At 38.6% G+C, this 18,443-nt stretch overlaps 1 protein-coding gene across 4 annotated transcripts in view; it reads left to right on the top strand.

Annotated features, from left to right (window-relative positions):
* The window catches only part of CTNNA2 (catenin alpha 2), a 1,361,081-nt gene that overhangs the window by 162,448 nt on the left and 1,180,190 nt on the right, over positions 1 to 18,443 (top strand). For all 4 annotated transcript variants that reach the window (NM_001372104.1, XM_010810060.3, XM_010810059.3 and 1 more), the window contains exon 2: positions 12,237 to 12,343. In NM_001372104.1, coding sequence (NP_001359033.1) covers positions 12,242 to 12,343 — 102 coding nt within the window. In that variant the 5' untranslated portion in view covers positions 12,237 to 12,241. The remainder of the gene's footprint in view (positions 1 to 12,236; positions 12,344 to 18,443) is intronic.

Below are 18,443 nucleotides of genomic sequence, written 5' to 3'. Positions count from 1 at the left end.
AGAGATTGTGACTGATAGAGTTGAGGCCTTAGGAGTCAGGGAAGGAAGGAGTAGGAAAGAGAGACCAAACCCTATCTTCCAAGAAGGAAACTGGGAGGAAGGTGAGGGTGGGAAAATATTTTCATAAGTTTGCCAGTGGGTCACCTGGCATGATTCTTGTCACCAGAATGAAGATGGTTGTTGTTACCCATGTGTGATGAGATATTTGAGGAAGTCTTTCCGAACTTGCATGAGACAGGAAACCGCAATATTGGATGAGATGATCTGTACGCTTACATCCTGAGAAGGATCCCAAGAGATGTATGTTAGGAAAGTCTAGTCTTCTCTGAACAAATGGAAGCTTGGGAATGATCCCCAAATGGTTTAGTTACCTCAAATAACCTATTAAGTATTTATTATCCACATGTTTCTGTGTGTACTTTGTTAGCTTGTCTGGCCCCTGTGAAGTATAGTATTTAACCTAGGGAAGTTGCATTATATGGTGCAGGAAACAAATTTAAAATAAATCTTGATTGAGTTTCGTTAACTTTGGAAAAAATAATATACTTGTGCTTTAGTTCTCTTCTCTTGTAAAACTGGGATATCATCATGTTGATCTTAAGGCAAGTAGAAGATAGCACAGCCAATAATATATGTGTTACCACACGTTAGTGTCCTGTATGTTACTTTCTCATACATATCTTGTCCCTCTCAGGGTTCAGGGTCTCCCTTTCACTGCTACATAGCAGGACTTCCTGAAAGAAACATGAAACTGTTAATAATGATAATAAACTTTGGCCAGTGACCAGGAATGTTCGGTGAAGTCTTGCTGCTGCTGCTGCTAAGTCGCTTCAGTCGTGTCCGACTCTGTGCGACCCCATAGATGGAAGCCCACCAGGCTCCCCCGTCCCTGGGATTCTCCAGGCAAGAATACTGGAGTGGGTTGCCATTTCCTTCTCCAATGCGTGGAAGTGAAAGTGAAAGGGAAGTCGCTCAGTTGTGTCCGACTCTTATCGACCCCATGGACTGCAGCATACCAGACTTCGCTGTCCATGGGATTTTCCAGGCAAGAGTACTGGAGTGGGGTGCCATTGCCTTCTCCTGGTGAAGTCTTAGTTGCTGTGAAATGTAAATATGATGAACTAAATGGAAAGGAGTACTACCATGAAGTGTGCAAACTTAACAGAGCCCATCTGCATGTCCTAAATGCCACTGCACCTTTTAGTTTTGTCTTTACAAAAGCATAGCCCCTGAGGTACTTTTTGTTTCATAAGACAAAATTAAATGCCTCAGATGACCAGGAGGAAATCTGGATTAGTTTCTCTTTTCACATATGACTTTTTCTAACAACAAGCTTGATAAGGTGATTTATCAGCAGGAGGATATGCTGAGTACCACTGATACCAAAATATCAATCTTCAGAACAAAAGACTTGTAAGCAAATATAATTGCTATAATGTGTTATGACCTCTCACACCTAGTAATTCAGTTGAACAAGGCAGGGATAACGCAATGCAGGTGAATTATCTTCCATTTACTAAACTGCCACCAGACGAACAGCAGTGCCTGGTGGTTACGCCAGGTGAATAAGCCACTTTAAAATGGGAAACTGAAAGAAGCAGCGGTGTTAGGCTTAAATCATTTCTGAATCCCTGCAACTTAATTCCTTGTTAACAGCGCATCAGTGGATTTAACTTTGCCTTTTAAAATAAAATATTAACACGTTTGAGCTTGCTTTAAAAATCAAATGCTTGAGTATTAGTTAAGTATTCTTCCTGGTATGAGCTTCCTGGTGGCTCATACATTGCCTGCAATGTGGGAAACCCAGGTTTGATCCCTGGTTCAGGAAGATCCTTTGGAGAAGGGAATAATGGCTACTCACTCCAGTATTCTTGCCTGGAGAATTCCATGGACAGAGGAGCCTGACAGGCTACACAGTCCATGGGGTTGCAGAGAGTCGTATACGACTGAGCAACTAACACACACACACAAGTATTCTTACAATCACTGAACAATTTAAAATGGCTCTTATCTAAATATCTGCATTAATTTCTTTACATCATATCTTAATATTCTGATTACTTTATCTTTTTCACTCTATGTCCCAAGGTTACTTGAATGTTTTTTCATACTCTTGCTCACTTTTTGGAGAGCATTTTTCTGGCAACAGTTCAAAAGGGTGTTGAATTTTTCCTGTTTTTCAGTTGCACAAACTGTCCTATATTGCTTGACCAATGCATCTAAAATTTGAAGGTGCTCTTGGTTACCTATTGCCCGATATAAGTCCCCTGGTGAAATGGAAGGACACTGGCCCTACAGGTGTCCATTCTCGTCCAAGCTCATGCTCTGAACATTCCTTGCTCCATGAATTGTTCTTGCTTTTAAAATATGATGAATTAGAGCCAGTTTCATCTTAACAATCAGCATGAAGTATGATACACATTGGGTGGTTGGTACATTTACCCTGATTAAGTGAATGGTTGGATAAATGGATAAAGGAAGGGAGAATTGGAGCATATGCGATTTGCCTTTTCTGCTAGAATATGGAAGGCATTCTGAGCAAGGAAAATCACTTTGGGTTCTGTTTTTCAGATAAGTGGTATCTGAACTATTGTGTTCTGAGTAGAAAATCTCCCTTTTTGCAAAAAAGCACTAGTATTGTATTTTAACTAGAATCATTTTGTGTGTGAGTGTGTGTATTTGATTATGAGATTTAAACTTGGCATTTTTACTAAATGTTCAGTACCATCCTAATCATTATTAAGGGAGCAAATTCCCTGTCCCTGAGTGTATTTGAGAGGACAAATTTATATAAAGCAAGGAGAGAACAACACACGACACTTTGTATTCAGATTAAATATTATGCACTAGCTATTCTGATTAGATGGAATACTGATGGAATTCAGAGAAAGGAAAAGACACTGGGCCTTGGGGAAAAAAGGCAATTTGGGTCAATGAGGAGAAGAAATATTTCCTAAGGGCTGTTGTGGGCCAACTTGCGGAGCTTGTACAATCCTTCACAAAAAACTTGCCACATGGATCTCAGCAATCAAATACCAAGGCCTCACTGCTTTGCTGAAGGAAGCCCTGAGGTTAGTTTTTCCTGAACAAAAATGATACCTAGATTTAAAACATAATAAATAAAAACTAGTGATCCAGTTATATGGCAGAAACCAACATAACATTTTAAAGCAATCATCCTCCAATTAAAAATGAATATATTGAGTAAAAATATGTACATAAAAACCATAGGTATATATTTAAATTAAACATAAATATAAATATAACATAGTTTTTTTTTTTTTTAATGTGTGTGTGTGTCTGTTGCTCAGTCATACCCAACTGTTTGTGACCCCATGGACTGTAGCCTGCTAGTCTTCTCCATCCATGGGGATTCTCCAGACAAGAATACTGGAGTAAGTAGCCATTCCATTCTCCAGGGGTTCTTCCCAATCCAGGGAATTAACCCAGGTCTCCTGCATTGCAGGTGGATTCTCTACCATCTGAGCCACCAGGCAAGCCCAAATATAACATAAATGGCTTATAAATAAAATATAAATTTATGTTCCCTAAGCCATACCAAGATATCACTTATTTTAGGTCTCTAAGAAGTACTGGCCTATATCTAAAAATATGTACAAAAGATATTTCAAAAATGATTACTCCCTAGGAAATGCACTCCACTATTGAAAAGATAAAAAGTTGATACTTGGAAAAAAATTAGATAAGTATTTGGGCCATATTTTATATATTTGTATTTAATCATACATTTATGAAGGGTCTAATATGCTATTATACAGATTTGTGCCTTAATGAGTTTATAATCTAGTTATAAGTCTAAGTTTATAACCTTATTTAAAACTAATGTCAATTTCTTAGCAATGAGCCTGTTACAAAAAAAAAAAAAAAAAAAAGTATGATCATTTGCTGCTGACTGTAAATCCAGTAGCAATTTAGGGTTTATTACAATGAAGATGTCGGTGTCTGGATTTTGGAGGGTGAGAAGGAGCACAGTATGGTGGGAACTTTGGGAAATGGCATAAACCCTGTGTTATAATGTATTCCAGACCTGTTTTCAGCAGTAGGCTCTCGTTAAAGAAATAAGATCCAGTAGCCCATGGTCAAAAAGTAGAGTGACAGCTGTGTTACAAAGACTTGGGAATTGTTGGAGAAGAGAGTTAAGCAGTTACTTTGTTCTACAAAAGGAATGTTTCAGAAAATTAGTTTGGACTGCATTATACATCAAAATGAAAGATAAAGGGAGCAGTTTATGGTTATTTTGCTGTAATCTGAATATGAAATGTTGAGATTCTTATGAAGATTTACGTTATATAATCATTGCGTATGGATTTCTAATTTACAGGAGGTTAGAAGGACAGAGAATAAGTTAATTGCCAATTAAATAATGTGTCCCTATTAAATAATTTAATGTTACTTTTGGACTATAAAGATAATTTCTCAAAATATGTTATCTGAAATAGTAACAGTTATTATTTTCAGTTTTTGGAATCTACTGCCTAAATCAGAATTGAAATGCTGCTGAAGAATAATAGGTAGAATAATAGTAGAGCAGTGTTAGTTAACCTTTGGTCAGATATATTTTGTTTAGAAAAACCGAGTCCTTGTTAGGACCTAGGAAACTTAACAGCATTTACAATGAGCACTGCCTACCTGGATATCACATATGTTCACATCCAAATGGAAAGCAAGTCATACTTTAGGAGTAGATTGAGTCTGTTTATGCTCCCCAAAGAATTTAAATGACGAGACTATGAATGTAGTGAAAAGCACAGAAATGAATTTGACAGATACTAGTTTTCATTTTGAATTTCAAATTACTGGCTTTCTGTTAGCATATATCAGGAGTAGTGAATTTCTATTAAGTTGGCACATAGTTTTAAATTTTATGAGTATGCTATTGTAAGTGTAAAAACTCATTTCAGTGAGATACGGACATGGATATTTCTTTTTTAATCAGCAAGCTCTAGGCAATATATTATTAGTCTACACTTGTCATCGTGACAGCCTTTAGGCTGTGGAGCTTTATTCTTATATTCCCTTTTGGTGATGTTTTGTTTATTTGGGCAGAATTAAAAAAGAGGCTCTGAAGAGAATTTAATAGTTTAATACTTATTTAATATTTGCTTAAAATATTAAGGTATACTTTACAGGCATTTATGCTTAGACAGGTATTATTATTACAACCTTTTGAAATTATTAGAATGATGCTTTTGTTCAACAGTATTTCTTTCAGTGTTTTGTTAAAGTTATGAGAGATCTTGCACATGTAGTACTTGAGGGCTGTGTTAAACTTTAACAGTATCAGAAATAACTACCCCACTCTCTTCTACTGCAAACAGCAAAGAGCAGTTGAAAATTACATGTCACCTCAGTTTTGGATTAAAAATGGTGATGGATCTTCTAATTGCAGCAGCAGCTTGCATCTTGGGTCACCTGTCAGTTCACTGAGCAAGGACTCTGAATGCTTATTATGTCGAGGACAGTGATGGGCAACACACTGCCTCCTTATAGTCACAGGAAAAGAAATGAGCAAAATTGAGCAAAATTAATGGTGGAATATCAGTAGCAGGGCTTTCCCAGCTTATTTCCTACCATAAATATGGCTGCCATTTATTAATGTTGCCGCTGCCACCAGGAGTATTAGCAGAGGTAGCTACCATATCCTAAGAATCTAGGCTATGCTTCCCACTCTGCCAAATGTTCTACACACATAACTCATATAATCCTCATAGCAGTCCTGTATGGATGTTGATGGAGATTTCAGGTAAAAAGGTTCAAGTTAGGAGCCAGGTTATTTTCATAGCCAGGGTACCACCAGGAAGAGTGCTGAATACCTGTTACTATCTGTTTAGATCTGGTGCTGATGCAGGTAGGAATCAGCGTGCCTTTTATTCTCTGAGGTTTTTTGAATCAGATGAGATGCCTCCTTCTCTGCTTTTGGTTCTCAACGTCTACTCATGTCTGAAATGCATATGCACATTCTCAGCTCTAGAAAAATTCCCTCTTACAATAGAGGGGTGGAATGTTAGAGGTAACTTCCTTTACTAATACAACAAAAAATGAGAATTACTATCATATTTCAGATGGCATTTTTTTTAAAACTTTTTTTCATAGCCCTCAAATAACATCAAAATATTTAGTAACTGATTCTTTGGAAACATTATTCTCTATTAAGCAATTATTCCTGGACCCTCATTTCTGATTTTGGTGAACTGAAGGGCATGGCTCTCTCCCACTGTTACTTTACATTCTTCACAGGGATCACTACCATTTCCTTCTCCAATGCATGAAAAGTGAAAGTGAAGTCACTCAGTCGTATCCAACCCTCAGCAACCCCATGGACTGCAGCCTACCAGGCTCCTCCATCCATGGGATTTTCCAGGCAAGAGTACTGGAGTGGGGTGCCATTGCCTTCCCCGGTGGCAGGGATACTAATTAGAAAAGGCATCTTCTGGGGAAACTCTGAGAACTTTTGGGGATATTGGAGGTTGGTGTACATGTGGTTTAAAAAAACTGAAATGATTTTGGTATGCCATTTCATTTTCCCATTGAGAATCACTTCAAGGCATTGGAAAAGCATAAATACCATCCAGAAAGTATTGATATAATGATCGCAGTGATACTTGTAGTAACAGCAGTGTTATTATTACTGGTCCTAGGATCTCCACAGAGATACCCCACATCTTCCTGATCACCGCTTCCCTCCTGGCACGCATGGCCATGGACTGTGATCACAATAGTGGTTTTCCAAGTGCCAATTCCTGGACCAGTAAAATCATCTGAGCACTGGTTCCAAGTGCAAGAAAAAAAAAAAAAAAAAAAGCAGTTTCTCAGACCCACCCTAGACCTAATGAATCAGAAACTTTCTGTATTGCTTTGTGTATGAACATGCCCTCCAGGTGATATGATACACACACAAATACCTGTCATAGTTTCCTATTGCTGTTGTAAAAATTGACCACACATTTAGCAGCTAAAAACAGCACAGATTTCTTGTACTCTCTGAAGATCAGAAGCCCAGGTAGATGTGTCTGGGTCCTCTCTTTAGCATTTCACAAGGCTGAAATAATGATGTTGATAGCGCTGAATTCCTTACTGAAGGCACTAGAGAAGAATTCACTTCCAGCCTCATTCAGGGTTTTGACTGTTCAGTACCTGGTGGTTGTAAACTGAGGTCCCTCTTTCATTGTTGGAAGTCAACCAGGGTACACTCTTAGCTTCCAGAATCTACCCACATTTCCTTTCATGGTTTTCATCTCTCTACAATCGTGGGTCAAGTCCCTTTCACACTTTGAATCCCTCTGCCTCCCTCTTCTGCCCTACCTGATGTCTTTGTCTGCTGCATCTCTATGACTGCCTCTTCTACCCCCAGCCAGGAGGAAGTTGTTTTTAAGTGTTCAGTGATACATTGGGGCCACATTGATAATCTAGGCTCATGTCCATATTTTAAGGTCCAGTTATTAATAACCTTTAGAAGGTTATTAATTCCCTGGAGAATGAAATGACAACCCACTGCAGTATTCTTGCCTGGAAAATTCCATGGACGGAGGAGCCTGGCAGGCTGCAGTCCATGGGGTCGCAAAGAGTTGGACACGACTGAGTGACTTCACTTACGTCACTTATTAATAACCTTAATTATATCTTCAAAATCCTCTTCACCATGAAATATAACATAATCATAAGTTTAAAACAAAGGGTCTGAGGTCATGGGGACCAAAATTCTGTTTACTTGGCATAACTCATCATAAGGTCTTTCTCTTGACTTTCCCAGGTGCCATGTTGCTCCCTAGGTGGCCCAGCCTCACCATCAGCATCCCATTCTTGCCCCAGGGATCAAAGTGGCTAAAGGAAACTGTTCTGCGTCACCAGGAAGGGAAGCACATTCCCCACGCGTTCCACATGTGCATCAGGGCACCTGTCCTGTGTGTCCCCCTCACCTCATCTGCCATTCCTCTGTGTCCCTCTGTATCCGCTCTCTCTCTCATTCCCCCGAAGTGGTTAGCTCCTGGATTTAGCTCCTTATTCTCCAGAAGTGGTTAGCTCCATTCTTGACTATGTCTCTGTCTCTCTTCCATGGTTCAGAAGCACTGTGGTGATGCTGGCATGGACCTAAGCCTAGGAATTCCTCTTTATAAGAAGTGAAACAATGCTTCATGGTGCTTATGAGCACAGAGCCTGAAGCCAGGCAGTTCAGTTTCAAAATTTGTGACCTTGGGTAGCTGTCTTAACTGTTTCATGCCTCAGCTTACCTATCTGTAAATGGCAAATAATAACAATGTCAGATCATTAGCCAGTATTACTAATACTCAGAGAAGAAACAGTAAGTTCACTGTATCCAGGCTTGATTCTTGAGGAAACTTAGAAAATTCTCTCATTTTTTCACATCTCTCTTTCTCACCAAAACTTTGTTTTAAAGCTTCTTGCCTTGGCCCCACCCTAAGGGATATCTTGAACTGGCTAGAATGATAATCATACAAAAACATGGCAAAGAAGTAAACCCATGAGTGTTTGCATATGCAATGTCATGAATTATATAAGGCTGTTACCATTTTTGTTTTACACGATGAAACTGAAGCTTAGGTGAGGTAGCTGAGTCAATAGCCTACATATGGAGATAGGTGAATAAAGACAGTATTAGTCATTAACTTCCCATGACTTTACTTGTTAACCAAAGCTAACTTGTCTTCTAAAAGAAGCCTCACAGAGTTTGTAGGCAGTAGTGCTCACTCAGTATCGGTAAAGAGAAAAACCCATGAAAGGAACCTGAAGCTGGAGTCCTGTGGAGGGAAGGCAGGTTTGGGTGGCCTCCTGAGTAACTGTCAGTTGTCCTGGACCATTGTTTTACAAAAGAACAATAGAAAGAATGGTGAGAACTCAGAAAGTATAGGTAGAGGGCTCAAAGACATTTTTTGAGGAAAATCTGGAAAGGGGAATTTATTTAGTGAATTATGCATTAGAGTAACATGTATGTCATTTGAAGGCACTCCTTGGCACAGGCACCTCAAAAGATTTTCTGTTTATCAGGAAAATGTCTAATTAACAAAGTACTTGACCTTTGGCTGCTCATAGTGGAGCTTGTTTTACTCTGTTAGTCTTTTTTGTCGTGTTTTTTGTTGTTGTAATTGTGAGTGATGAATGGCTGCTAACACCCTGACACATGCTTCTTCCTTACCCCCATGGAGAAAGTCTGAAGTTATCTAAGTTATTACTATGTAGGTTGTTTTATCACCTTTTATGTATATGCAGTTTGACACTTTTCAGGAATATCTTCTCAGAGATTAAATAAATTGCTAAGAGCTTGTTCACGGGCTTGTAAAATTGTGGTATATGGACAAGGACAGCGCTATTGTCTTTTCTTTTTTACAACCCCTTTTTGTTGCTCTTTGTGTCCAGTCGATATTCTAAGTTTCCTACCAAAAGCAACTATAATATGTCGTTTTTCTTTGAATTTAAATTATTGAAAAATATATTTTTTCTTTACATAGAATCTCTTTTGTGGGCACAGCAGTCTGCATTAAATGTGTGGATGCCTAGTATGGTTTTGAGACATGCTCCTTTGGAATGTGAGAGGCTGGTGTATGACTGCACACTTCATTTGTTCCCTTGCTTTCTTATTTGGAGTCAATTGCTTATTCCACACAGAGGAACATGTTTCTATGACTAGGTTTTCCCCTTCAACAAATTAATACCACATAACCTTTCCTTGCCTTTTGCTCTTGAATTTTGCCTGTGTCAAAAGAACTGACTAAAACATTGATCCCCAAAGGAATAAATTGAGTCCAATGATTTGCTTGGTCACTCTTGTCCTTTCAGTTTTAGATTTATAAGTCTTCCAGCCTTCAGGATCCAAGGCTTTGCTCTAATTCTGCTTCTTGGTTCACAGTTGCCTTGAAGTCTTTTTTAAGAATCTCCCATTTTTGCTTGATGCATACTAGTGTCTCTAATGTAAGTGTCCCAGCATTTTTATTTCTTGCATCAGTATTTTTTGTACATCTCTTTAGTAATACATCAGAACACGCATAAAGATGTTGTGTGCCTTCCTGTTCCACCAGCTTATATGCACAAGCATGCTTGTGTAATAGTGGTGATTCTCTGCATAGTCTCTTACTACCTTTCACTACTGTGTTCAAATGACTTCACTATGCCACTACTAGTTAGCCAGCTGTCTTTCCTGTAGGACCTTGTCGTGCATCATCGTTACTGAGGCCACTTATTATTCCATTAGAGCTGGGAAGAAGTTTACAGGGAACTTCTTGGGGACTGGAAATCATTGTGTCCTAAGAGATGCTGGGAAAGATTGAGGGCAGGAGGAGAAGGGGATGACAGAGGAGGAGTGGTTGGATAGCATCACCGACTCAGCGGACATAAATCTGAGCAAACTCTGAGAGATTGTGAAGGACAGGGAACCTGGCATGCTGCAGTTCATGAGGTCACAAGAGTCGAACGTGACTTAACGACGGAACAACAACAACAACAAAGAGCTGGGTTACTTAGATAGGACTGGCTTCGACAAGGATGAAGGTATCCTGTGTGGGTAGAAAGAATCTGGCGTTTTCATCCTTTCACAACACAGGAAGGTGTGCTGCCTAACAGCAGAATTCTGGGCATGTTAGAGCTGCTATGTAGCAGTTGGTAGTGTGAATGGGAAATGTGTAAAGTTTTTTTGGTTCTTGGAGGACAGGCAACATATCCTTGCCAAATATTGTTGTTGTGAAGGAACCCAAGTCTAAATTGGTCTATATGGTTGGATTGCTATGCTTAGTTTATTTAAAACATGGCATTTGGAGAGAGGTAAAATACCAGCATACTGCATCTTCGCCTTTTTTTTTTTTTTCTTGAAGCAAATTTGTTAGGTCTGTTTGCAAAAGGACTAGCTGTAGCAGGGCAGTAAAGAGACATGTGCCTCTTGCGATAGACCTTTTTTGTAGTGTTAATTCTAATAGAAATAATCATCTACATTGATCTATAAGAGTGGAATGGAGCGGGGACATTGATTCAAAAGAGAACAGCTGTGAACAGTTTGATTTATGATGATATTAAAGCAAATGATTCAGATTCACCTTGCACAGTCTAAGGTTGCTTGTCCAGTGGTTAGTTGTCAAAATATATTCATCAGAGAACGGTCAACTTCTCAGTGAGAAGCACACCCCTAACAGAATGTCTGATTTACTCTTTTGAGGCTGGGATGATATCGTGTGCTCGATATGTGCAAGGTTGCTACGTGCACACCCGTGGTTCTTAGGTAGAAAGGGATTGTTGTAGAATGAAATAAATAACCTTATCAGACACTCATTTTATGGGATAAGAATGTAAATGCAGTGAGTAATCAGAGCGTATGTAAATAGCAGCAAGCTAATTTTCAGAATCATTGCGACTCATTTTGTAATATCTCTCCTATTTAAGAGAATAAAACTCAGCTTTTCCAGGAAGCATAATATCCTCAGTGGTCAGTTATGGTGTGACAAAAACAAAGAAGCCTTTTGTTAGGACCTGGGGTCTTTCATCTGATTGTCATGATGAGTTTATTGTACTTCTTTAAAGTCTTTGCTGATCTCCTTTGGTGACTGACTTTGATGTCCTTTCTTCAGTTCTTCTGTGGCTTTCTCTGTATTCCTTGATCACAGCACAGGCCACATTGAGGCATAACTATGGCCAACCTCTGCTATTTGAAACCACAGGTACTGGAGGGCAGTGACCAAGGCTTTCCCAGCAAATGTGTGTGTGTATGTGCTAAGTCGCTTCAGTTGTGCCTAACTCTTTGCGACCACGGACGGTAGCCTGCCAGGCTCTTCTGTCTGTGGGTTTCTCCAGCTAAGGATACTAGAGAGTGTTTCATGCCCTCCTCCAGGGAATCTTCCCAATCCAGGGATCAAACCCGCATCTCCTAAGTCTCCTGCATTGGCAGGTGGGTTCTGGGGAATCCCCTTCCCAGTATATAGCAGGTGGATATGTGTACTAAACACTGAGTGAGTGACATATTTCAGTGTCATTTGGGCCCCAAAAGTTTGTCTACTGTATACAGGTACCCTTAAGAAATACCCATTTCAATCTGATCCTGACAACACCACTTCACATAGTTCTATTTTCTGATTTCCCTAGCTCTAACTTGATGAGGTTGAACCAGACAGGTAATCTTCAAGCATGTTCTAAGTTTTGGTGACTTACTCATTTTGAACCCCTAAGCTCACATTATTTCTGTCATCATTATTTCTAATGGATAATGTGTGTTTCTGTAGGGAGCATGACTTCGGCAACTTCACCGATCATTTTAAAATGGGACCCCAAAAGTTTGGAAATCCGGACCCTAACAGTGGAGAGGCTTTTGGAACCGCTCGTTACACAGGTAAGAGATGCTCTGAAATAGTTACCTGTGTATATTTCTATTGCGATTATATCATGACTTTCTGAAGAATGTGAAAATCCTTAAGCATGAATGAATCATGCCACATTGCTGATTACTTAATATGTATTCCTGCCCCAACTGTGGACAGTTTTTTCCTTTTCTTCTCAATAAGATTTGGAGTGCTTTTTACAAAAGTTTTCATGTGATTTTTGAAATTAAGTTGATGAGATAATTAAAGAAGGGGCTTTGATGAAGGGGCCCTCATTTGCAGTAATGGCTTCAAAGTCTAAATAAATCATGCCTAGCTTGCTTTCAGATGCTAATGCAGTTAGCAAGAACTCTATTGACTATTTAAGAGCGAAGTATATTTATTGAATTACTTTGTCTTTAGTTTAAAAGGGAAAATTCATCATGTTGAAATTCCACATGAGGACCGTGAACAGAAAAACATCTTCTGGATTTTTAAATTTTAAAAATTAATTTTTTGTGTGTCTTGTGAAGCATATTATTTGCTATATTTCAGAAAGAATTTCAGAAAGTTAAAATTCAAGATTTTATGGGTATATTTGTAGAGAAATGCCATGACAAATTAAGTAGAGACCATTTATATTGGGTAGAGATCACTTATATTGGTTTTCTGTAGCTTCTATAGCAAATTACTGTAAACTTGGTGGTGTAAAGCATCCCAAGTTTATTATCTTATGGTTCTAGAAGTCAGAGATCCTAATGTTAGGATATTGGTAAAGAAGCATTCCTTCTGGAGGCTCGAGTAGAAAATATGTTTCTTTGCCTTTTCCCTGTTCTAGAGGCCATTCCCTTCTTTGGCCCCTTCCTCCATATTCAAAGCCAGCAGTACGGCATCTTCAAATCTCTCTCTGACTGACCTCTGCTCATGTCCTCATATCTAATCCTGTCTCACTCTTAGAAGGACCCTTATGATTACATTGGGCCCACACAGATACTCTAGAATAATGTCCTCATCTCAAGATCTTTGAGCAAATCACATCTGAAAAGTCTCTCTTGCCATTTTTAGGTAGTATATTCAGACTTTCAAGGAGTTAGAATATGGACAAAATCTCATCTAAAATTCATCAGCTAAAAATTTCCAAATCTCATCATCTAAATCTTCTAAATTAGGTATGAGTAAGGTTTAGATAGGGACTTCCCCGGTGGTGAAATAGTAAAGAATCTACCTGTTAGTACAGGAAACACAAGAGACATGGTTTCAATCCCTGAGTGGGAAAGATCCCCTGGAGTAGGAAATGGCGACCCACTTCAGTATTTGTACCTGTAAAATTCCATGGACAGAGGAGCCTGGCGGGCTACAGTCCACTGGGTTGCAAAGAGTTAGATGTAATTGAGCATTCTCATGCTTATCATCAAGGTTCTAGTTATATTCATTTTTCAAGCAAAATTTCTCTCATCTGTGTACCAGTGAAATTAGAAAATAAATCATACACCTTCAAAATGCATTGTGGGACAAGCATAAGATAACAGGTGCAGACATTTGCATTTAAAAAGAGACAATGTGGAAGAAAAAAAATGGTTACCAGTCTCAAGAAGTTTAGAATTCCAACTAGGCAAACTCAGATTTCACAGCTTGGTGATAATCCTCTGTGGCTCAAGGCTCTGCCCTCTGGGCCTGGTTCTTTAAGAATCATTATTTTTTTTTCATGAAAGATAGCATGTATTTTCAGTTGAATATTTCCTGCCTGTGTAACTTGAAAGTGCAACAGCTTTTTTGAAATTCATCTCTTTTTTTCAGTTCAGATTATAAGTATTTCAACTGATGTAACATTCTTGAGAAACCTGTGGTTCTCTCTTGTATATATCTGAGATTTTCTCTATTAGAAAACAGGATACTTTGTAGATCTTTCATGGATAACCTCATCTCCAATTTGTCTTCTGCTGAAATCACTGAGGGAATCCATGAATCCCATGTCTAATCTTTCCAAGAGCTCCTTGTGTGAATGAACATATCAAGGTTTTAATCTTTCCAAAGCACTAACCGAAGGTTATCTAGACACAAAGTTGACTTTTTCTTAAGAGCCACTTTTTCCTGAAACTGAGACTTCTAATTTTAACACCTCTTGCAATCTGCCTAGGCTGAGAAGTTTCTGAATCATTCTGTCTTGGTTCCTTTCAACTTAATATTCTTAACAAAAAAAAATTTTTTTCTGGCTGCATCTTGTGGCATGAGGCAGGATCTTACATTCACTAACTAGGGATTGAACCCATGCCCCCTGAAGTAGAGGCATGGAGTCTTAACCACTGGACCACCAGGGAAGTACCAATAATTCTTGACTCAGTATGTTTCTTTCCTCTTCAGTTCAGTTTAGTTCAGTCGCTCAGTCCTGTCTGACTCTTTGCGACCCCATGAATTGCAGCACGCCAGGCCTCCCTGTCCATGACCAACTCCTCTCACATTTCGCTATAAGCAGGAAGAAGAAACTAGGCCACTCCTTCAATACTTTGCTTGGAAATCTTCTCAGCTAAATATTCAAGGTCATCACTTACAATTCTGATTTCTATATAATTATAGGAAGCAATTCAGCTAAGCTTTCTTCTACTCTATAACAAATATTGTTTTTTCTCCATTTTCCAATAACATGTTTTTCATTTCCTTCTGAGCCCTCCTTTAACTGTCCATTTATAATGATTTCAATAATTTCTAAAATGATAAAAGCTTACCCTACCGTGCTGTTCACTTCCTTCTGAGTCCTCACCAGAAGGGCTTTTAACATCCATATTTTACTCTGTGTTCAAGGTAATCTAGGCTTTTTCTATCATGCTCCTCAAAATGTTCCCAGCCTCTGCCTACCGTCAATTTCAAAGCCATTTCCACATTTTCAGGTAGTTGTTATAGCAACACCCTACTTCCCAGAACCAAGGTCTGTATGCCTATATGCTTCCAGTTGCCACTATGACAAATTACCACAATCTTAGTAGTTTAAACAACACCCATCTATTATCATACAATTCTAGGGGTCAAAGGTCCTAAATGCAAGATGTTGGTAGGGATGTGTTCCTTAAGGAGGAAGTTCATTCCTATTTTTAGCATCAGGAGTGCACCTGTGCCCTTAGTTGTGGTGCTTTCCTCCATCATTAAAGCCAACAGTTTAGCACCTTTAAATCTTTCCTCTGACTTCAGCTTCTACCATCATATCTTGACCTCTGACTTTAACCCTCCTTCTTCCTGAATTCCAGGCAGATTCTTTACCATCTGAGCTATCAGGGAAGCTCCCTCTTATAACAACTCCTGTGATAATATTGGGGTCACCCAGATATTCTAAAATAATCTCTGGATCTTGAGATCCTCTGCAGAGTCCCTTTTGCCATTTAAGGTAATACATTCACAGGTTCTAAGGATTAGGAAGTAGATATGTTTGTAATTGTTGAAACATTTCATTAGATTTATGCCCTTTTTTAATGTGGTCATGATTCTTATCAGTGCTATACAAATTTATTCAAGAAACACCTAATACTGATAGACTCTTAGATTTGAGAGTATGTTGGCTGCTGCAGTTGTGGTTTGTGGACTAAGACTGATCCATGAATTATTTGTTATTGGACAGCAATAAGCACAGAAATTCAAAGTAAGTGCTTTGAAAAATTTATGGTAGTTTTATAGAGTAATTTTATGCATGTTGAAGCTAATCATAAAATTTGAGCTTTTTATCTTTAAATTTCTGGGGTTATTCATTGTCTTGTATTTTTAAAAATCTTTGGTTTATGCACTTTTAGAATAACATATATTTGACCTTTCATCATAGATAGCTTGAAAAGCCTGATTTGGGAGGTTCTTTGTGGTTGGTCTGCTCGGAAATGTAGTTTTGTCGGCTGGGTTACTAACACAGATTACCTTTTTCTAGTGTTGGAATTTTCACTTCAGATTCATGCCAATATATTTAATCCTTATCATGCAGATGAAATGAAGCAATAATTAGAACATAGTGCCCTGTGTTAATTAAATGTAGTCTCCATTTTTCTTTTCTTGATGGTTGTATTTCAGGTTCATACTGGTCGTAAACCAATACTGTATGTCAGTGAGAAGGATATGAGTGAATCTAGCATGGGCAAGCACAATATTACACATAAACTGTCTCATTTCTTAAAAGTTTCGTATCTTTACATATTTGCTCTTGATTTATCTAAAGACCAAAATATCTAAGATTACATTTAAACATTACAGCCTTTTCCATGTATCTTTCAATCCAGTCATTTCAAATTCTTCTATCAATAAAGGCAATACATTAAAAAATACTTGTTGAAAATAAAGACAGTTAATAGTCTAATTCATATTTTTTCACTTAATACAGGAAAATACTTACAAAGTCTTGTTGAATTTCACACGGTGACTTAGTACTGTAACTATTCTTAACACCCTTCCAGTGTCTCCTAATATCTAAATGGCTTGCCTTTCTTACTAGTGTTTCTACAGTGATTTAAAAAAAATAAAAAAATGATTCTCTCAAAAATGTGACTTTTAAGATAGGCTTTTGTAAATATTGTTTCGTGATAATATGCTTGTGTTATCAAGACTCACCATTCCCACCCCTGGAATGAAATCTTAAGGGTAAGATTAATATGATTGTTGATCCTTTGAAGACATATGAATAATTTAGGAGAGATAAGATAATATTAGAAAAGGAAGAGGAACCAGAGATCAAATTGCCAACATCCGCTGGATCATGGAAAAAACAAGAGAGTTCCAGAAAAACATCTATTTCTGCTTTATTGACTATGCCAAAGCCTTTGACTGTGTGGATCACAAGAAACTGTGGAAAATTCTGAAAGAGATGAAAATACCAGACCACCTGATCTGCTTCTTGAGAAATTTGTATGCAGGTCAGGAAGCAACAGTTAGAACTGGACATGGAACAACAGACTGGTTCCAAATAGGAAAAGGAGTATGTCAAGGCTGTATATTGTCACCCTGCTTATTTAACTTATATGCAGAGTACATCATGAGAAACGCTGGACTGGAAGAAGCACAAGCTGGAATCAAGATTGCCGGGAGAAATATCAATAACCTCAGATATGCAGGTGACACCACTCTTATGGCAGAAAGTGAAGAGGAACTCAAAAGCCTCTTGATGAAAGTGAAAGTGGAGAGTGAAAAAGTTGGCTTAAAGCTCAACATTCAGAAAACGAAGATCATGGCATCCGGTCCCACCACTTCATGGGAAATAGATGGGGAAACAGTGGAAACAGTGTCAGACTTCATTTTTCTGGGCTCCAAAATCACTACAGATGGTGACTGCAGCCATGAAATAAAAAGACGCTTACTCCTTGGAAGGAAAGTTATGACCACCCTAGATAGCATATTCAAAAGCAGAGACATTACTTTGCCAACAAAGGTTCGTCTAGTCAAGGCTATGGTTTTTCCTGTGGTCATGTATGGATGTGAGAGTTGGACTGTGAAGAAGGATGAGCGCCGAAGAATTGATGCTTTTGAACTGTGGTGTTGGAGAAGACTCTTGAGAGTCCCTTGGACTGCAAGGAGATCCAACCAGTCCATTCTGAAGGAGATCAGCCCTGGGATTTCTTTGGAAGGAATGATGCTAAAGCTGAAACTCCAGTAGTTTGACCACCTCATGCGAAGAGTTGACTCATTGGAAAAGACTCTGATGCTGGAAGGGATTGGGGGCAAGAGGAGAAGGGGACGACAGAGGATGAGATGGCTGGATGGCATCACCGACTTGATGGATGTGAATCTGAGTGAACTCCAGCAGTTGGTGATGGACAGAGAGGCCTGGAGTGCTGTGATTCATGGGGTCGCAAAGAGTCAGACATGACTGAGAGACTGATCTGATCTGATCTAATCTGAAGATAATATTAGATATAAACTCCATGTTCAACATTTAAAGCAAAAGGTGGAAATGAGAGAGAAAACTAACCTAAACAAAGCCCCATATGAACCAAACACATATTACAGTTTAATGAATGGAATAAAATTCATTGAAATATCCAGTGACTCCATATGCCTGTAGCCATCCTGCAGTTTATATAAAGCTGGATAGAGTTGAAATAAACACCAGAAGGTTAGGAATTCTCAATAAAATTCATTCACTCTTGTAAGGAAAGTGATGTCAGGAAT

This window comes from Bos taurus, chromosome 11 (assembly GCF_002263795.3).
Source record: "Bos taurus isolate L1 Dominette 01449 registration number 42190680 breed Hereford chromosome 11, ARS-UCD2.0, whole genome shotgun sequence".
Taxonomy (NCBI): domain Eukaryota; kingdom Metazoa; phylum Chordata; class Mammalia; order Artiodactyla; family Bovidae; genus Bos; species Bos taurus.
This window is presented reverse-complemented; position numbering and strand designations above follow the sequence as displayed.